The sequence below is a fragment of the Diaporthe batatas genome, assembly GCF_019321695.1.
Source record: "Diaporthe batatas strain CRI 302-4 chromosome Unknown Contig00008, whole genome shotgun sequence".
NCBI classification, from domain to species: domain Eukaryota; kingdom Fungi; phylum Ascomycota; class Sordariomycetes; order Diaporthales; family Diaporthaceae; genus Diaporthe; species Diaporthe batatas.
The window spans coordinates 1,435,649-1,455,296 of NW_025408555.1; the positions used below are offsets into that span (position 1 = coordinate 1,435,649).

Sequence of the window (19,648 nt, forward strand, 5' to 3'; positions counted from 1 at the left end):
AGATTCACACACATTATACCTTGCCCAGATGGAAGCGGTATCAATAGTTTCTGAATTTCCACACACTCTCTAACAGCAGTAACCTGCCTGGAAATTGTGATCCTCGAATATAAATGACAACCAGTTGACCCTGACCGGCTCTTACTAGTAGAGTCTTGCTATTTTGTTTTTAAATTGCAAACCAGGTCAGGCGGGAGAACAAAACATGTGCGTACGTGCGAGTTTTCAATTAACACACATCTACTGTGCTAAGAGTCAAATGGGCTGAAAAGAAGACCAGAATCCTAAGTGCTCGGTATCGTTGATAGAGTTTTTTGTCTTGAGGCTTCAGAGCGCATCACAGCATCAAAGCTCCTACTGGAACATGATGAAGACCTGTGGACTTGAGGACAGACGTCATTACAATTAGCGCGCGAGTTTTCTCTCAAGGTTGAGGACCTGGGGTGGCGACATAACTGACGCCATCCCCCTTCTTCGAGTTTCTCCCCAATGCTTTTGTGGTTTCGCTTCTATCTCGTACACGTCCGAGGACATACATGGCGCCTTCATACGGTGGTAGGCACTCAAGACCCAGCGCTTGCCCCAATGCTTTTGTTTGTATAAGTTCGACCTTCTTGTAGCTTCCAGGCTTTGCCAATAACAGAGGGAGAGGAAGCATGATAGCTAGGGTAGCTAGCCCCTGTAGCGAGCCAGCTCATTCACGTATTGTATTCGACATATCATCAGCATGAACGCTAAGACTGCCTTGTACTCTGATCAATTGACCGCTCTGGGCTTAAACCCTGAGCAAGACTCGGTTTGTCTTAAAAAGCTGTTCCAATAAAACTTTCTGGGGTGGCTAATACGGTACGCTGCCAGGCATCACGTCATGGAGCACACTGCCTTCAATGTTGGCTTTCCACGGTCTTTAATCATCCATTGATGCAGTAGACAATTGTGCGTAATGCTCCCCTACACTAAATTCCCCGCGTGCCTGATAAAACTCGGCGAGAAATCTCAGAGCGCCAGCCCTCGAAGCTCCCTTGGCACCCCGCTCCAGCATTTCGAGGTACAGCGCCTCGAGCTTCGGGTCCAGGCGGAAATCCCGCCTCCTGACCGTGTTCCCATAGATTAGCAGGTAGGCCTTGCGGTGCAGGACCTCGATACACCTGAAGTCGCGCCTCCCGAACGCCGCCTCGAGCCTGGCCAGCGTGCCGTCGACGATGCCCCGGATGATGTCGAGGAACCAGAAGCCGTCGGTCTCGCCCTGGCCGCCGCTCGCGAGCCACTTCATCAGGGACCCCTCGGCCACGGCGGCGGAGGGGTCCAGGCCGGATATCTCGGCGCAGGACTGCAGGATCACCAGCCAGGACCTGGACGCGATCTCGCCCAGGTCGCCCTCCGAGGCGGCGGCGAGCCCCCTGACGATGTCGTGCAGCTGGCGTGTGGCTTGTGCGCCTGACGAGCTGGAGGCCAGGAGGGACGCGGCGTACTGCAGGAGCGACTTCACGACCAGCCTGACGTGTGTCGACTCGGTGGGGGTGACGGCGGTATAGTGGCCGACTTTCAGGATATACATAAAGAGGTTGGACAGGAGGACCGTCGGCTCGGCCTTGATCATGGCGGCTACCTCGTCGGGTGCCCGGCGCATCTTCACGATGGCCCCGCTCAGGTTCTGCTGCTTCATGAGGCCCTGGATCTCGTCGGTGAACCTGAGCCACCGGCCGATTATGGGCTCTTCGGAGGCGAATATGTCGAAGGTGTCTCGTGTGCCGTTGAGTCTCCCCTCGTATCGACTCAAGGTATGCGTTCGAGCGCTGTAGAAGATTGCCTCGGTGTGGTAGAACACGTCGGGCTGGTTGATTCTGATGGTGAGCGGGGCCTGCCTGGCCTGGGGTTGTCGTTTACGTCTTATATGTTGCTGAAGCCGTTTGATATCGACAGTGGCAAGTTGCCCATTGGCTAAGCGGATAATTTGGGTCTTTTGACCACCGGCGTCTTCTGACAGCGTGCTTTTAATAACGTCTTGCACTTTCCGGGTGTCTGTACCAGGGTCGAGTGTAATGTACTTCCGCCATCCCCAGGTTCGGAATCTGCTCTTATACATCTTTGGCCTGTGACGTTGAGTCACTCCTGCATTCTACTGATGCAGCCAATGCTTACCCAAGTAAGCCGAAAGGGGCAGACGTACGTTGCTGTGAAGCCAAAATCCTTCTCCATGATCTCGACCACTTCTCGCAGTGGTCTCTTTTCGTCGATGTACAATTTTCTTATCATCGGCTTGTGCTGCTCCCAATAGCTGGACTTATCGGGCTGCCAGTCACTCCTATCCAGGGGATCATCTTCTTTCGGTTCATCCTTGATCGTGGGGATGCGCCTTTTCGGTAGGCGAGTCAGCTCGAATGTAGAATTTGCAGACATGCCACGCGTGGGCAAGATCGGGTCCTCAGATCTTTTGAGAGGCGCCATCCCCCGAGTCTAGGGGGGGTTGCACTTATTTAAAGTCCCGTTGTGAGGACGGCGCTTCCCGAAGAGGACCACCCGAGTCTACCGGCTCTGAGATGCGAAGGTAGGATTGTCCAGCCGGGTGCCCCGTTTTTGAGGTCATCACCCCGTCCGGCATCTTTGGATCTTGGTTTGTGGACCCTTGGCTAGTCGCCTCACATTAATAAAAGCGGGCCAAAGACCACTGCACTCCACCTGGACGCAGGGACTCGATGCAACTCAACAGTATGCGGCTGCCTTGGGGCCCGCAACCCATGTGTGTTGATTACCGAAGTGGGCTGGGTGTATGGCGGGATTGGCTGTTTGGATATTAATCTAGTCTAGTGCTCCGCTTAGGGCTTCGGCAATCACGGAGGGCCTCTGGCGTATGAAATCATAAATAACACGAAGGATTCTATCCCCAGCTTATGGTTGGATCGCCATGCGAGAGGATTATACGATCTGTGGGGTTCACAGCCAAAACTTGGGAAGAGGTATATACAAGTGACAAACACCCAGGTCCTTGCTAGGATCCCATCTGACTTCAGGATCGTCGCGCCATGAATCTCACCGAACCTTAATTGACCACGATATTGTTCGGCAGCGTCTCCAGCCACCCGTCGAGCTGCAGCGCCGGCGCGGGGGAGAGCGTGTTCGCGCACGACCTGCCATCGGCGATGCTCTGGGTCTTGAGCGCATCACACTTCATGTTCTCACACTTGCTGTCCAGGGCCTGCTGCAGCTTGTCGCCCTCCCAGCCAAAGATGTAGTCGGCGTGGGCCCCGAGCCCGGTGGGGTCGCCCTGGCTCCAGACGAAGGGCTGCGACCCGTCCTCGGGCCAGATGGCCGGGTCGTTGAACGGCGTCGTGTCCCAGATGACCTCCATGTAGATCTCCGGGAGCAGCACGGGGAAGCCCGCGGGGCACTCGCCGCCGCTCTCGACCTTTGCGCTGGCGGACGCCACGTGGCTCCTGTGGTCGTCCGAGTCGAGGTCCTTGCCGTTCCAGCACTGCGGGAACCGGATGTTGGCCATGATGCCCGCGGCGCACGGCTCCGCCGGCATCGAGCTCTTGCCGACCGGCCTGCTGCTGAGCGACGTCAGGCACGAGTAGGTCAGCGTGCCCGACTTTGCCCTCTCCTTTGAGGAGCGGGCGGCCGGGTTGCCGACGAGCATGCGGAACCCGGGCGGGAAGCTGGTGACCTTGCGCCCGTCGTCCGGGTAGGCGTAGTAGACCGTCACGCCGCCCGTGCCCTGTTCGAACCCGACGTTGGGGACCTGCTGGACCTGGTGGAAGGTGCCGTTGCGGGCCTTGAAGAAGAGCGTCGCGGTCCAGTAGTTGGAGAAGTTCTCGGCGAACGTGCATGTCGTGCAGGTGGACTCGGGGGCGACGTCCGCCTTGTCGAGGGTGTAGTTCAGGCCGTTGCCTCCGTTGAACTGGTGCAGATGTCCAGCCGTGGTCTGGCCCGGGAAGACGAGGCTGTTCAGATGTTGTCCGCCGATCAGCTCATTAACAACCGTCTGTGTCTTAATGCACTATTCACTTACGGGTCAAAGACGCCATGGGCAAGCTGAGAACATCCAAAGCGGAGGTGACCAGCGCTCGTGGCATCGAGCAGCAGAGACAGGGCTGCGATAACTGACGAGAGCTTCATCCTGCGAGCGATCTCGGCCCTGGCAAAAGGGCTAGAAAAGAATCAGAAAAGAATGACTGCCGGTCAGCGGTTTGCAGAGTTGAGGTTCCACCATTCCCGAAATGACAACTGCAGATGTATTATATTTCAGTCATGATAGACCGCCAAGAAAAGCTGAGGCCACGGGCGACGACTTCTCATAGCCCAGTGTCGGGTAGATTGGCCGCTGAAATTGAGGCCTCGACGTTAATAAACAAATCTCTTGGTAGGGTTTAGACGACGGCTAGCAAGGAACTCCACTGGTCCATGGGTCCTCCTGTGGCCAATCATGGGGGCGAAGCTACCTGAATGCGTTCCCAAATGATCGAGCCCCCCGCAGCTTGTTTCAATCACGGGCGGGCACACTGGCAGTCAGTCAGCCCCGACAGTACCTGATTTCCGGCTCCTATTGTATATTAGCTGGTCCATATCAAAAACCCTAAGAAGGCCATACTAGAAAGTTGTAAATTCTGCTTCAGATATACCAACTTCGCCGTATATGTAGAGACTGTCAAGACGGGAATAGGCCGGGCCCGGACCAGGGCATCGACACGTCCGCAGCGGACCAACTGCTTGGCAAAGCACTAACAATATTAGCGAAGCCCCTATATCAATATCCTCATCTGGAGCAGTACCCCTGATAACACGGGTTGGCGAAGTGATGTTCATGATGCCCTGGTCTCAGCACGCGGATATCTAGAGCGTGCTTCACGTTCGACTTTTCTCTTCCTTGACAACCTAGTGTCATCCACTACTTGTAGTGCATGGCCTTCATATTTTGTATAGCAAATTCGAGTGGTTCGCCGGTCTCAGGACGGATTCACGCATCTTGAGCCCCCTTTTTACAGCCCTGAATCACTCATGCTTGGAGCTCTCCCGGTGCACTCCGTGGCCAATCGGTATTCTAACGGGGCTCGAAAATTGGATTGCGGACAACATTGCAAGTGAGAGGTGGTTTCGTTTCTGATCCCCATACATATAAAACGTATGTGGCGCCTTCATACAGTGGTGAACGCTCAAGTGAGGATGTTGGGTTGTCGGCGTGGTGCTATTAATAATGATTAGCACAATTCACATCACAAAGAATGCCGCCATCCACTGAGATTGACTCGATCAGTCTCACAGTTAGCTTTGCATTTACCATCCCATGGGATATCATACAGCTGGTGGAAGATCTTGGATTCCACAAACGAGTGCTGGTGCAGCAGTACACGGGTCCATGGCAGGCCATCATGATTTTCCATTCACACAGAGTGTCAAAATATGTTTGTGCCACAATTGCGCGTCCTGTGTGTCGTGGTGAAATGTGAGGCGTGATAGATACTTGGGCCGCCCGAGTGCTCCTGCGCACTTGTAACTACTGTGCGAGTATTTACTCGATATTTGCCGTCCATTCGCTCTCCAACCCTTCTCGTGTTCCACCAACCATTACCACCGCGATCGTGTATGCCTTCGGCTAGCCGTGTCACTGGACTTGTCATCTCGTGCAATCCCCTGTCCACTGGGGGGCAGTGAACAGGTGGGCGATCTAGCTTGAGTACGCCCCCGTCAATCTGAGAATGCCAGTGGCCGACTCTACAAGGTCAAGCAGCGAGCCTCTCCCCTGTGCCGACCACCAGTCCTCTCTTTCCTTTCCCTTCCGATTCAACTCCACAAAGAGCAGACCGAGTTTTGACAGTTTCACTCGAAAAAAAGAAAATGCTCAAGCTTCTCATCCGGCACATACTTTGGGCCGTCATGTTCGGCGAGGCAAGTCACGCGTCACACCATACTAAATCCATCCGCCCGAGATCAATATTGACAAAAGAGTGTCCGCCACAGGTCCTCAGCACCATCCAGCCCCCACTCCCACAATACCGCGTCCAGGACCTCCAGTGGGAGGTCCCGATCAGCGCCGACGGGCGCACGGCGGTCCTCAACGGCACCGTCCAGGAGGTCTACCGGCAGGTGCTGCGGCTCAACCCGCGCCACGGGGACGAGTTCGGCACCCCCCACCACCACAAGACCTCGTCGCGCCCCCGGACAAAATCACAACAACAATCCCAGGACATGGCCCGCCGCGGCCGGTCGGCGTGCGGGCGCTTCGACCCCGCCAGGGAGAGGGCGGTGTGGGAGGGCATCCGGCACCTCGCGCACGTCGCGGGGAGGCCCGTCTCCGTGCCCGGGCCGGGGGTGTGCGGGCGGGTGAGCTGTTCTTATGACAGTGCCATCTGGTGGTGCAATGATGTGAGTTTGGGGCCGGGCTGGGGCGCTGGCTGCCGGGTTCGGTTGATATCTGGATGTCCAACATTTCAGAATTGGAATCTCATACTCGGACCTGACAAAAGTCTAGGTCTAGATTGTTTGACCTGGTTGCTAATTCTGCTTTTGAAAAACTAGATGTTCACCGAGAAGACACTCTCGTCCTTCAGCGAGATCGGCGCGTCGGTGCAGGTCCTGATTGGGAACTGCGGCTACTGGTCTGACGAGGGGTCGGAGCCGCACGTCTCGGGGTCGCAGGCCCATGTTGACAAGTGGAGGACGATCGTCAGGGAGGCGGCTTGCTGATTCGGCGTCGGCCACGGCGGCCCTTGGGGGGGGGGGGGCATTGATCGTTGGGGTGTTGACACTATGTTAATGGCATGAGGGGGATGAGGGCAGACTGGTCTGATATTGAAACTTGCTTCGTTAATCCAGATCTATGTTGCGAGAACTGAGGCAGAACGACGAAGTGCCAGGACTCGAACGGCGGCGATGATGCTTGACGGTTCATGGTGGTGATGAAGCTCCGTATGGCAGGGCACTGCACTGCAATGCACGCATCGGGTCTGGTTATTTGAGCAGGCAAGCGGTTCACGCAGCCCCGGTCGGCAAGGAGAGCATTCTGGGGGCACTTGAGCACCTGAGGGATGAAGCAAGGCCAGCGGGCATCTCAGTCTGAATGCTGGGACCACACCACCTTTCCCAATCACAATCAAGGATCGAAGTCATGATTCCCCTGTGCCCAACCCCGGCGTTGACATCTCCAGCAGGCGAGGCCAGGCCTCTGTCGTGAGGCACCCTTGTGTAAAACCAATCAAGCTTCTAGGCGGGCAAAATTGCGTGGATGGCAGACTGACGACATTCCGGATGAGAATCATGGCTGCTAGCAGCCTCGCTAGTCAGGACCGCACACAGCCGAATTGTTCTTGGTTATTTGAGAATACCTAGGTAAATAGGAATTCTCAAGCACACGACTCGTCACTTGCAGCAAGAGAAGGAACTAGCTGTGTCTCAGAGGGCAACTCCCACATGGGCTTCTTTTATGACGTAAACCCTGCCCCACGTAGATACGACGCCGTCGGTCGGTCACAATGAGGGGAGAGCAAGCTCGCAGGAGCATTCATGTCCTTCAGATGTGTCCATCACAAAGGGTCCATACTACATCCCAAATTCTATAGAGGCCGGCAGGATACCGTCAAGGAAAAAGCCGAACCAAAACAATAAAAAAACGACTCTGGAAGTCCAAGTGTTGCCGGCAACCCTCCCTTCCCAAGCTCAAACGACGAACATCTCCCTCCCAACATCATGAGCAGCACCTCCCCGGCCTACCCCCGCCCAGACTTCCAGCGGCCCAACCTAAACTGGACCTCGCTCAACGGGCCCTGGGACTTCTACTTTGACGACGAGGACGCCGGGCTGGGCGAGGGCTGGCACCTCAGCAGCCCGCCCGCCTCCCTCAAACAAACCATCCAGGTGCCCTTCGTCTTCCAGGCGCCGGCGTCGGGGATCGGCGACCGCGGCGCGCACGAGGTGCTGTGGTACTCGCGGCGCATCAGGGACATCCGCACGGCCGAGGCCAGGGCGAGGGGCGACCGGCTGCTGCTGCGGTTCGGCGCCGTCGACTACGAGTGCCGGGCGTGGGTGGGCGGGGTCCCCGTCGGCGGGCACAGGGGCGGGCACGTCCCCTTTGACCTGGACATCTCGGATGCACTGTTGTCGTCGTCGACGGCGGCAGGTGGTGGTGGAGGTGGTGGAGGTGGTGGAGGAGAGCAGGATACAACAACAGCAACAACAACAACAACAACCCTCACCCTCCGCGTGCGCGACTCCCCCTACGACCTGACGCAGCCCCGCGGCAAGCAGTTCTGGGGCCCCGCGCCCGAGGGCATCTTCTACACGCCGAGCAGCGGGGTCTGGCAGGGCGTGTGGCTCGAGGCCGTGCCGCGCATGCGGGTCGCCAGCAGCAGCGAGGGGACGGTGCTGCGGTCCGACGACATCGCGGGCGGCGTGCTGCACGCGACGGTCGGCGTCGTGGGCCGCAGGGCGCGGGGCCCGGCGTCGGTGGAGATGGCGGCGTCGTTCCTGGGGTGCGAGGTCGGCTGCGTGACGGGCGGGCTGCCCCGGGACAGGGAGCTCGCCGGCCTCGACCTCTCGCTGCGCCTGCCTGAGGGCGAGCTGGGGCGGGTCGCGGGCACGCTGGCTGGGGACAGGACCGTCTGGCGCGACGGGCTGGCGCTGTGGTCGCCCGAGCACCCGCTGCTGTACGACCTGACGATCCGGCTGCGCGACGGCAGCGACGAGGTCGTGGACGAGGTGCACACCACGGCGGGGATGCGCAGCATCGACTGGGCGCGAGGGGACGGCACGTTCCGGCTCAACGGCAGGCCCATCTTCCAGTCGCTGTGCCTGGACCAGGGCTACTGGCCCGGCACGCTGATGACGCCGCCGTCACAGGCCGCGCTGCGGGACGACATCGAGCTGGCCAAGGCGATGGGCTTCAACGGGTGCCGCAAGCACCAGAAGGTCGAGGACCCGCTCTTCCTGTACTGGGCCGACCGGCTCGGGTTCCTGGTGTGGGGCGAGATGGCCAACGCGTACGCGTTCGGGGCCGAGTATGTCTCGCGGTTCGACCAGGAGTGGGCCGAGGCCGTGAGGCGCGACATCAACCACCCGTGCGTCGTGGCCTGGACGCCCGTCAACGAGAGCTGGGCCTACCCGGACCTCACGGCCAACTCGCGGGCCGCCCTCGGCCAGCGGAGCCACCTCCGCGCGCTGTACCACCTCACGCGCGCCCTCGACCCGTCCCGCCCCGTCAACGACAACTGCGGCTGGGAGCACGTCGCCACCGACCTGAGCACCTTCCACGAGTACGCCGACGGGCCCGAGGTCGCGCGCATCTGCTCCACGCTGCCGGGGATCCTGCACCGGCTGACGGGCGAGCCCAGGGGGCGCCCCATGTTCGTGGGCCCTGTCTATGGCCCGGGCGGCGTGGTGCTCGACCCGGGGGCGCTGCACCGGCCCGGGGCGCCGGTGCTGAATACCGAGTTTGGGGGGGTTAATATCGCGCCGGCGGGGGACGACGAGGCCCAGGGGGAGAGGGAGAGGGAGAGGTTTGGTACTGGGGACTGGGGGTACACCACGGCCAGCGACCCCGAGGACCTGCTGAGGAGGATCGAGAGGCTGGCGCTTGGTGTTGTTGGCGGGGGGCACTGCTGTGGGTTTGTCTATACGCAGCTGTGAGTCTTTTTTTTTTTTCAGTTGCCATATACGGCACAAGACACTTGAAAGGCTTGCTTGCATATGTACTCACATGCTGGTATTTACAGGACCGACATCGAACAAGAAGTCAACGGGGTCTACTCCTTCGACCGCAGGGCCAAGATCGACCCGGCCAGGATGAAGGCCATCTTCGACAAGGCCGCCAGGGTCTACCTGGACGGGCTGCAGGGCGATAGGGAATGGGAGGTTGCTGGGGGCAGCGCGGGGCTGCCGATCTCGTCATCGTGAGGGTGGCATGGCTTTGTCGGTTGTGTGTAGATCTAGATGTAGACAATTTGGATGTCGTGCGATGGTGTTGCACGCCTGATCCCTGTCACTTTTGTTATGTGTTGCAGACTACTAGTACGGGCCCGTCTTTACAAATGATACGATACGCCCTTCGAGCGGCCGTGACCTCATTAGTAAGTATGCTGCCCAAATGTCAACCTTCTTCATCGCATCAGAGCAGCCAGACATGCCCAAGCACAACTCATCTTCCCGGCCCTCAATTGAGATCTAGACAATCCAAAACCACCAGCCGACAGGCAGGACTCGACCACCAAAAACGAGATGCCCCGCTCAGACGAGGCAGCGGCCTTCTTCCACGCCGTCTACAGCGCGGTGCAGGAGATCCCCCACGGCAAGGTCACGAGCTACGGGCACATCGCGAGGCTGGTGGGCACGCGTGAGTTACTCGTACATACATACATACATACCCGCCTCGTCCCCCAATCCCTTGAATCTATGCTGGCTGACCATGGGAAACAAACACAGCCCAGCGCCCCCGCCAGGTCGGGGTCTGCCTGAAGCACCTCCCCCGCGACGCCGGCTCGCGCTTCAACCACGCCAACGTCCCCTGGCAGAGGGTCGTCAGCTCCAAGGGGGTGATCTCGCCCAGGTGAGCTCGGTTTGGCTCGGCCGTGCCCCCTCCACCCCAGCCCACCACCCCCCCCTCCCAACCCCGTCTTGCAAGCTGTGGGTGGCTGACTTCCTGTGCTGTGGACGGCAGGTCACAACCTTCAGGAACGCAGAACCAGGCCGCTGCCCTGAGGGCCGAGGGCGTTACCGTCTCGAACGGCGCCCTGGGGGAGCTTGTGGTTGACTTTGGCGAGTTTGGGTGGTTCCCTGGGGAGTTGCCCTCTGAGGCTGGGGGGTATGATGAAGCGGAGGAGGAGGAGGAGGAGGAGCCATGATAATGATTTCATCTTCCTTTGCAAGCCATTGAGGCTTTCTGCCATGAAAGCAGCCAGTGTTGAATGTGATCGAGCTGTGTGACCGGGCTTTCACATGCCTCTTGTTCTTGAGGACTTGCTCAAGGTGCCTTCTACGTGCTTTCAGTCAATTACTTGGCGTGCTCCTCAACTTGGTGTTCACTTTCAGCTCTTGAAGACTTGCTTTGTGAAAGACGCAGTGAAATTGATAACCACGTCCATTGGGTAACATTAGATCCTCCCTACTCCCGAGCCAGTGTCCATGCTCTCAACCCGTAAATCCCAAGTAAAGTGTCACATATCACCACCAACAACTTCCGTAGCTGTTCTGGTTCCCTCAAGGACCAGTGGATCTTTGCAAAGACACACTCACGCTTTGCAACCTAAAAACCACTTGGTACTGCTCAACCTGCCCAGCTCAGCTGCCCCAAGTCAGCTCCCTGACCAACCCACTTCCACTCCTGCAAACGAAAAACTTCAAACTACTGCTTTCCATTGCCTTCCACAAACGCTTTTAGCACCTGTTCAGGTAAGTCATTCACTCATTCACTCAGTCACTGACCTTCATCCGAAGTCCCAAGCCCCACAATTCGCCATTCACCCAGAATGGACGCAGCGCTCGAGCCCTCCCGAAAACAATACTTAAACCCACGCCGCCGTCGCGATCCCAACCTTCCCTTCCTCTCTTTCTTCCTCCACCCATCCACACACACCCGATTCTTCCCTCACTTAGACCCTACCTTCTTCGATCCTCCTCCAGTCAAGCAAGACTCGCAGTCCCAACCGCAATAGCTGATCACCACAAGAGAAGCTTCGCGACCACCACAACCACAAGTCTTTCTTGATTGCTCTGTTTGTTCTCAGTCAACGGGAACCACCAATCCACCATGAGGTTTGTCAAGAACCTCATCGCCACGGCGGCGCTGGCAGCGCTCGCTGCCGGCCTGCCCGCTGGGGGCAACAACAACCAGCCCGATGACACCCTCGGTAAGAAGGACATCATCGTCCCCGGTGCCACCACCACGGCCGAGATCCCCCTCAAGTCCACCCCCGGCGCGGTCATCACCACGGGGTCCAACATGATCAGCGAGCCCCTCTCCCGCTTCGAGAGCATCACCACGGGCTCTGACATGTTCACCACCCCCGTCTCCCGCTTCGTGACCATCACCACGGGCTCCGACATGTTCAGCACGCCCCTCTCCCGCTTCGACGCTGAGGAGTCCTCCGCTGCGGTCCCTGTTGTTTTCGTCACCGTCACCGTCACCGAGTCCTCTGCCGTCCCCACCGGCCGCGTCTCTGTCACCGCTGCCACCATCATCGAGCCTCACCCTGGTGTCCCCACCACGGCCGGCAGCGGCGGCGCGCGCGAGGATTACCTCATCCACCCGCCTACCAGCCCCAACGGCGGTCACCCTCACCCCGATGTCGAGGCTCGCCAGATGCTGCCTATCACTTCTTCGGTGACCAAGCGTCAGATGCTGCCTATCTCGTCGTCTTTGGCTGAGCGTCAGATGCTGCCCATCTCTTCGCCTACTCTTAGCGAGCGCCAGATGCTTCCCATCACTTCGTCCTTGGCTGAGCGTCAGATGCTGCCCATCTCTTCGCCCACTCTCAGCCAGCGCCAGATGCTTCCCATCACTTCGTCCTTGGCTGAGCGTCAGATGCTGCCCATCTCTTCGCCCACTCTCAGCCAGCGCCAGATGCTTCCCATCACTTCGTCCTTGGCTGAGCGTCAGATGCTGCCCATCTCTTCGCCCACTCTCAACCAGCGCCAGATGCTGCCCATCTCGTCCCCGACGATCAACTCCCGCGCCGGCAAGACGACCCCCGCGCCCGACACGCCCTTTGGCCGCCAGCCCGACCTCGGGCTCGCCCGCGGCGACGTGCCACCCGTCAACTCGCCAACGACCATCACGACCACCACGTGCTCCCGCAAGTCGTGCGCCACCTACACCTACGTCTCGACGGCGGTCGTCACCCCTTCCTCGTCGACCTACACGGGAGGCCCGTCCACCGGCGGAGCTGTCCGTGATCAGGACCCAACCTTCTCGGTTGACCCGTCTGACCTGCCCACCATGCCCCCCGTTGCGGCGCGTGACGAGCAGGACATCACCCTGACGGCGTCGTACACCATCACCATCACCGAGCTGCCGGCCTCCACCACGGAGGCGGTCGTCACCAAGCGCGATCAGGACCCAACCTTCTCGGTTGATCCCTCCGACCTGCCCACCATGCCCCCAAAGCTTGACGAGCAGAGCATCACCCTGACAGCGTCCTACACAATCACCATCACCGAGCTGCCAACCTCTACTCAGGAGGGGGTCGTCACCAAGCGCGATCAGGATCCAACTTTCTCGGTTGATCCCTCGGACCTGCCTACCATGCCTCCAGCGCGCGACCAGGACCCAACCTTCTCAGTCGACCCTTCCGACCTGCCCACCATGCCCCCAAAGGTCGACGAGCAGAGCATCACCCTGACGGCGTCCTACACGATCACCATCACCGAGGTCCCAATCGCGGCGGGCTCAGCCACCGCCCTCCCCGAGGCGGGCCCCGTCGAGCCCAAGGGCCCCTTCAGCGGCGCCGGCGCCTGGGTCGACCCGCCCATCGACAGGCACACCTACAGCTACAGCAGCCCCACGCCCGTGCCCGTGCTCATGGTGTCGGGCAAGCCCGTCCACCCCACCGGCAGGCCCCAGCCTACCACGCTGGTGACTTCTCTCGTGCGCTCCGCTGTTTAGGTTTTTGAGCCCAGCCAGCTAGTAACGGACTGGAGATGAGGGGAATGGAGAGGAGGGAGTTGTATAATACATAATGAAGATGCTCCTTTGAGAGCGGGATGGAGGAGGGATAGACACATTGCTGAGGGAGGACCTTGAACAGGTTGGTCTTTTACCATACATAGCCGCTCACTCACACCACACGGTACAGGAGATAGGCTTTAAGGACTGCACTTCCTCATTTGTTTTTTCGGGTTTTTGATTTTGTGATTTCTTTTTCTTTTCTTTTCTTTTCTTTTCTTTTGTGTTTTCTTTTTTTGTGAGCATGGTTGGCTGAGTGAACGACGTGAAGGGTATGCATGAGGTGATATGATTATGCTGTTGGGGTGTGAACTGATCCGAGGGGGGGGGGGATCCGACCTGCCCTGCCAGTGCCAGGGCAACCACACACATCAAGCACCACACAGGGGGCGAGCTGGCTCACGCGTGGCGCTGCGGGGAGGCAAGACCGATGGCGACACGAGCAGGGCGGACGCGCATCTGCAGTGATGGGGCCACGCCGGCAGCGGCTGCCTGGATGGCACCTGGGATCGTTGGCATCAACGAGCCCCTCCCACCACCACCCCCTCGCCGCGCAACACAACACAACACAACGCAACGCAATGCGGTGCGGTGCTATGTGCTAGCTAGGCTCGCGGCCCGTTGAACGAGCGAGGGCCGGCTCACTCGAGCCCCCACCCCCCAGGACAACCTCACTGACAGACAGACAGACAGACAGACAGGAAGAAAGACATAACGGTAAGTTCGTGACAACACACAGCATCCAGCTAACAAGCCCAGGAAGCAGTGCCCAGCCAGCACCCCCCCCCCTCCTCCAGCAACCACGAACCTCCCGACCGACGACCGGCCCCCCCCCCTGACCCCCTCCTGTCCTTTTTTTTCCTTCGACCACACGCGCGCACGCACGGCTCGACTGATGGGTGGCCCGGCCTTACTTATCGAGCGCCACGAAACACAACAACACCCGAGGCCGGCCGAGCCGGCTGGCTCCTTACCACCCTACCCAGCCCCGCCGGGGCTCGATGGGTTGCGAACGCGGCTGGTAACAACCAGGGTAGACCTCCCCCCTTTCGCCCGTCCGCTGGGGGGGGGGGGGGCTGAGGCAAGGAGGAGGCATGGCTGATGCGACGGCGTCGTCACCTGTCTGTACTGTCTCTTGCGCACGCTGTTGACGAAGGAGAGAAGAAAATTCGCAGCTATGTACGTGCGTATGATTACAGCACATGACAGACGGGGCGACAAGGTGAGGTGTAGGTAGGTAGGTAGGTAGGTAGGTGCGCCCCCGACGGGCTCTGCTCAACAATCTTGATTTGATTTCCGTTCCGGCTAGCTATGCTCATAACCACAGACAGACCAAGAGAGCCAGGGCCGTCAAGACCACGGGCCTGCCTGGACTCAGAACCCGAAACAGCCTTCTTTGCCTGAAGCAAGGGGTACGATGATGAGAGCACCCAAGTATGAATTGCCATCTCTACATGACTAGGGCCGTCGCATAATCAAATAAAACACGAGCTTGTAGAGGGGACATGACCAAAATGCTTTCAGGCCGAAACTCCAGATTTGCAAAAGGTGTCAAAACACGCTTGAAAATATCGATGCTATGGGAAAGTGCCTAGACCCGCACGATCATCTTCCTACTTATCTAACGGCCTTCAATACAATACCCAAGGAAGGGAGGGAGGCTTCCGTGATGACTGGGAGTAGGGACCCTTGCGCACCAAAGCGATGCTGGCATCGGGCCTGGGTTGGGGTTGTGTACGTCATCGAGGTTCATAAGGCATGGGACTGCGGGCTAGAATCTTGTCAGCTGGATGCTCATGACGAGAAGTATGGCAAGAAACAAGAGGCATGGATGATGTTGCTGATCAGATAGCGGTTGAACAAGTGAATCAACATTGGGTTTTTCAGAACAGGTCTGTGAACTTTGATTTTCTCATCATAGCAACGGACGGGGGCAGCGGAGCGGCAAAGGCGAGAAGCCACGTACCATGTGGGTGTGGACGCCCAGGCACTGAGGCGGCGGCTGCTCAGTCAGGCCTGGGCGCGGACCGAGGGCGTCGGTCTCCCCAAGATAGATGGGTCAATGGGCAGCCAGGAGACAAGAGCACACATGCTCAGTCCTTGACAGGCAAGATGAACCTGACCTTCTTGAAGGGCTTGGCCTTTTTGATCGGCCGCTTCACCTTGTTCGGTTTGGAGACCTTGGCCGACTGCGTTGCCTTGGGGGCCTCGGTGGCCTTGGACACCACCGAGACCTCGGTGGCAGGGCGCGAGACCTTGACGGGCTGGGGTGCCTTGACTGGGCGGGTGGCCTCGGTCGGCTGGGGCGGCTTCACGGGTTGAAGGGCCTCGGCTGGCGGAGGGGATGTCACTTGCTCAGGTGGTTCTGTTGCCGGCTCGGCGGCCTTGATGGGGCGGGTGGCCTGGGCTCGCCGGGAGGACGCAGCTGGCTTCGGTGACCGGACTGGGCGCGGGGCCTGGACTGCCTGAACAGCTGGAGAGGGCTGGACTGGCTGGACTGGCTGGGGCTGGGGCTGGGGTGCCTTGGTAGGCGCGGGGGGTTGGGTTGGCTGGGAGGCCTTCCCTGATTGGGGTTGAGCTTGAGCTTGGCCTTGGGCTTGGGGTTGTGCTTGAGCTGGAGCCTGAACCTGAGGCTGAGGCCGGGCTTGGGGCTGCTGGCGGGACGGGGGTTGTGGACGAGGTCCCTTGATTTGCTGGGGAACCTCGGCCGGCGGAGGGGGCTCGACTGATTGAAGCTCGACGGGTGTCGTGTCCTTGACTGGCAACGGGGCCTTGACCGGCGAAGGAGCCTTGACTGGCGGCGAGGCCTTGGGGGTCCTTGTGATGAAGAACGAGTCCATGGTCTTCTGCTTCTGGTCAAAGGCCGCACTGCCAATGCCGCCTCGAGTCTTCTTCAGACCCTGAAGGTGATCTGTGGTATTGACAGAAGTAACCGTCATCAAGATCTCGACGGACGGAGCCTCGGCCTGGCGAGTGTCGGCCGCAGCAACAGCGTTCTCTCTCGAGGGCTGGCGGGGCACGACGGAGCCCAGCATGGGGCGACTGTTGCCAGGCGTGGCGGGGGGGCTTGGGCGAGTTGCTGCTTGGGGTGCACCAATCCTCAAGCGCAGATCCGCCTCGAGATAGCCCGTGTTCGACCAGGACGCCAGCCACTCCATCTTCCCGGGGGTGTCGGTTGGTCTGGTGAGCTTGGTGAACTCGTCCGGGCCGAACCGCGCCAGCAGGCACCTCAGGAGGACGTTGAGTATGATGCCGTGGGCGACGATGGCAAGGGAGTGATTGACGTCGCTGTGGAAGCCGCGCAGGACGGTGGGGATGAGGTGGTTGTCGATGAAGCGCTCGACGCGGGCCTTCATGGACTCCTTGCTCTCGGGCTCGATCCAGCCGGCAGACGACTGGTCTGTGCCACGCGTGCCGAACTTCCTCCCCTCCTCGGAGCCAAAGTTCTTCTCCCTCAGCTCGGGCAGCTGCACGACACCGACCACCTCGGCCGAGGGGTCGTCGCTCATCTGGGCCTCTGCGACCGCCTCGGCAGTCCTGACAGCACGCTGCAGGTTGGAGGTGAAGATGCGCTGCACTCGACCAATGGTGGATGACCGGGAGACCAGGTGTGCACCGAGGCGGCGGGCCTGGAGGACGCCATGGTTGGTCAGGGACGAGTCGCGAGAGCCTGCGCTGGAGGGTGGCTGTTAGCAGGCTGACCGTGCAGGGAATAATGTGGCATACTTACTAGAGACCAGCAACGTTGTCGACGGACTCGCCGTGGCGGATGAGAAAGAGACGCATCTTCAGCGTCGTCGACGTTGTACTAGAAACATGGCCTGTCTGTTCGACGAGGACGAGGACGAGGACGAAGGGGGGAGTGGTGGCGCTACATGGCGGGCGGCAGGTTAGGCTGGCTGGCTGCCACAGGGTGGCAAAACCTTGCTGCAGCTGTGCGCTGGGAATGATGCGTGTTTTGGAGTTGGTGTCGGGGCCATGTTGATCAGAGCATTTTTGCAGCGAATCGACGGGTTTTTATTCTGCGCCATGGCGGGGGTCCACCCAGCTAGCGCGCCATTGCGGTGACCATTGCAGTGACCTGCAGAACCGTCTCACCGCCTGCCATCTGCGAACCCTGCAGGAGCCTCGACTGACGACATCTCTCTGAGACTGACCACTGACCACGGGAGACGACGCCTGCACAGTCCCAGGAAAGAACATTGAACTCTGAAGGAGAGAGTCAGACTATCAAGGCTCAAGGTCCTCGAAACATTCTGATATGTGTAGTGGACATGATGAATTCTGCAAATACAAGTACTTGTTTGTTGGGATCCGGATTTACTGTGGTCGAGCGGTGATGTAAAAAGAAAGAAAAGAAGGAAAAAGATTTATACACATGATATTTGGTACATGATCGATCCTTCATATGCTTTGGAATTCCAGGCTAGCATGAACCTCAGCCGTGTTGTCGAAGCCATCACCGGAAAGAAAAGGTTCTTCTCTCTCATTCACCCCCTCCTTCTTCACCCCCTCCTTCTTCCCTCTCTCTTCTTCCCTCCCTCTTCTTCTCTCCGTCCTCTACCTCTCCCTAACCGGCAGCATCCCGACCAGCCCCTCCCAGCCCTCCCAGCTCTCCCAGCCTCGCCAGATATCTCTCCCTCAGCCCAGGCAAGTGCCGCACCTGCTCCACGCAGTACAAAGCCACCTCCTTTGGCAACAGCCTCTCACCCGCCCCGCTCCCCCAAGCAGATGACGCCCCTCCGCCAAATGCATCCCCAGCCCCGCCCACGTTCAAAACAGAGTCCATAACCCCCTCAAACTCACTGCCCGAGTCATCACCATCTGCCCCCTCACCCCTGGTCCAGGTCCAGGCCCTGTCGTGCAAAACCCACAGCCGCCTCTGCGCCAACGCCAGCCCGGAGTCCTACTCCAGGCAGCAGCGCAGGCTCCTGGCGCACGCGGACACGGGCCCCGACGGTAGCTGTTCCGGCTGCTGCGCGGCGGTGCGGCTCTCGAGCTCGAGCTGCTGGATCTCCTCCACGGCGCCGCCCAGGGTGACCCCGAAGCGGCGGGGGAGGAAGCCGGATGTTCCGCCGCGGGCCGCGAAGATGACCTTTGGCGGCATCGAGGGGCTGTTGCTCTCGAGGAGGGCCCTCAGGCTTGGGAGGGGGCGGCTGCGGCTGCGGCTGTCATGGTGCCGCGCCTCGTCGTTGGAGGCGAGGCTGAGGCTGCAGCCGTGTCCTCTGTTGTCATTTTCATCCTGCTCATTCTGGCCTGCTGTCATCTGAGCAGTGGTCTCGCCAAAGGCCGAGGCACCCAGGGCCTCGAGGTCCACAATGAAGCTGCAGTCCGGCTCCGGGTGCACATGTAGGGTGAGCAGGGACCCCTCCCTGGCCATGTACAGCACCGGTTTGGCCTGGGCCATGATGATCTCTATCATCTCGTTGACCCCATCCTGCGAGTTGACCACGCAGAACCAGGTGTTGCGGATGCCGGCTGTGGCCTTGCCGTGGGAGGTGCTGCGGAACCAGAGGCAGGGGAACCGCCTGCCCTCTGTGATCTGGATCATGGGTTGGTCAGCCAGGGTCGAAGGCTCTCTGTGACCAAGCCCCTGGGGCTCTTGGGCTCCAGGTTGAGCTTCCAGGGCCGAGTCACCTGGGGGCCATAAAGCTTGCCACATGTTGGGGGACGTACCGTGGATAGCCTAGGTCTTCTGGCCATGGTGCAAGGTGATGATGGGTGAAAGGCTGGGTGTTCACTGATACCCACTGGGGTGGGAAGGGGTTTATGGGAGGCTGAAAGGTTCAGGGAAGGGGTTTGTTAGGGGCTGGAAGGTTGAGGGTATCGTCCCCGGCTCGGATGGTTGAGTCAGGTTATGGTACAAGTGCCTGTTTGGATTCATGGCAGGGCACTTGTTGAATTCAGCAGTGCTACATGCTTGCCTAGATGCGTGACATTTGGGCCCTTATGGGAAAATACATGACAGCATTAAAGCTCACTCTAGGCATGTCTTGCTTTGTG

The 19,648-nt window shown here is 59.3% G+C and overlaps 8 protein-coding genes across 8 annotated transcripts; 4 read left to right on the forward strand and 4 right to left on the reverse strand.

Moving 5' to 3' along the window:
• Positions 1-907: 907 nt before the first annotated feature.
• On the reverse strand, positions 908-2,448 carry KVR01_007487 (uncharacterized protein; the record flags this gene model as incomplete). Its single annotated transcript, XM_044783259.1, has 2 exons — positions 908-2,093; positions 2,171-2,448. The coding sequence occupies 2 exons, from the start codon at positions 2,446-2,448 to the stop codon at positions 908-910; spliced, it is 1,464 nt and encodes a 487-aa protein (XP_044643740.1).
• Positions 2,449-3,040: 592 nt separating this feature from the next.
• Positions 3,041-4,331, reverse strand: KVR01_007304 (uncharacterized protein; the record flags this gene model as incomplete). The annotated part of the gene is made up of 2 exons (XM_044790823.1): positions 4,010-4,331; positions 3,041-3,941 (listed from the first exon to the last, which is right to left on the reverse strand). Exons 1-2 carry the CDS (start codon positions 4,114-4,116, stop codon positions 3,041-3,043), a joined length of 1,008 nt encoding a protein of 335 aa, XP_044643557.1. The 5' UTR covers positions 4,117-4,331.
• Positions 4,332-5,829: 1,498 nt separating this feature from the next.
• On the forward strand, positions 5,830-6,681 carry KVR01_007201 (uncharacterized protein; the record flags this gene model as incomplete). Its single annotated transcript, XM_044784901.1, has 2 exons — positions 5,830-6,318; positions 6,514-6,681. The coding sequence occupies exons 1-2, from the start codon at positions 5,833-5,835 to the stop codon at positions 6,679-6,681; spliced, it is 654 nt and encodes a 217-aa protein (XP_044643454.1). The 5' UTR covers positions 5,830-5,832.
• Positions 6,682-7,482: 801 nt separating this feature from the next.
• On the forward strand, positions 7,483-9,987 carry KVR01_007560 (uncharacterized protein). Its single transcript, XM_044794302.1, has 2 exons — positions 7,483-9,611; positions 9,702-9,987. Exons 1-2 carry the CDS (start codon positions 7,681-7,683, stop codon positions 9,880-9,882), a joined length of 2,112 nt encoding a protein of 703 aa, XP_044643813.1. The 5' UTR covers positions 7,483-7,680; the 3' UTR covers positions 9,883-9,987.
• An 87-nt stretch (positions 9,988-10,074) lies between these two features.
• On the forward strand, positions 10,075-10,826 carry KVR01_007576 (uncharacterized protein; the record flags this gene model as incomplete). The annotated part of the gene is made up of 3 exons (XM_044781716.1): positions 10,075-10,318; positions 10,408-10,531; positions 10,643-10,826. The coding sequence occupies exons 1-3, from the start codon at positions 10,204-10,206 to the stop codon at positions 10,824-10,826; spliced, it is 423 nt and encodes a 140-aa protein (XP_044643829.1). The 5' UTR covers positions 10,075-10,203.
• Positions 10,827-11,049: 223 nt separating this feature from the next.
• On the forward strand, positions 11,050-13,585 carry KVR01_007129 (uncharacterized protein; the record flags this gene model as incomplete). The annotated part of the gene is made up of 1 exon (XM_044794392.1): positions 11,050-13,585. Exon 1 carries the CDS (start codon positions 11,732-11,734, stop codon positions 13,583-13,585), a length of 1,854 nt encoding a protein of 617 aa, XP_044643382.1. The 5' UTR covers positions 11,050-11,731.
• Positions 13,586-14,640: 1,055 nt separating this feature from the next.
• KVR01_007217 (uncharacterized protein) lies at positions 14,641-17,619 on the reverse strand. Its single transcript, XM_044790232.1, has 3 exons — positions 17,376-17,619; positions 15,612-17,320; positions 14,641-15,416 (listed from the first exon to the last, which is right to left on the reverse strand). The coding sequence occupies exons 1-2, from the start codon at positions 17,429-17,431 to the stop codon at positions 15,739-15,741; spliced, it is 1,638 nt and encodes a 545-aa protein (XP_044643470.1). The 5' UTR covers positions 17,432-17,619; the 3' UTR covers positions 14,641-15,416; positions 15,612-15,738.
• A 932-nt stretch (positions 17,620-18,551) lies between these two features.
• Positions 18,552-19,348, reverse strand: KVR01_007488 (uncharacterized protein; the record flags this gene model as incomplete). The annotated part of the gene is made up of 2 exons (XM_044783457.1): positions 18,552-19,187; positions 19,322-19,348. 2 exons carry the CDS (start codon positions 19,346-19,348, stop codon positions 18,552-18,554), a joined length of 663 nt encoding a protein of 220 aa, XP_044643741.1.
• Positions 19,349-19,648: the final 300 nt, after the last annotated feature.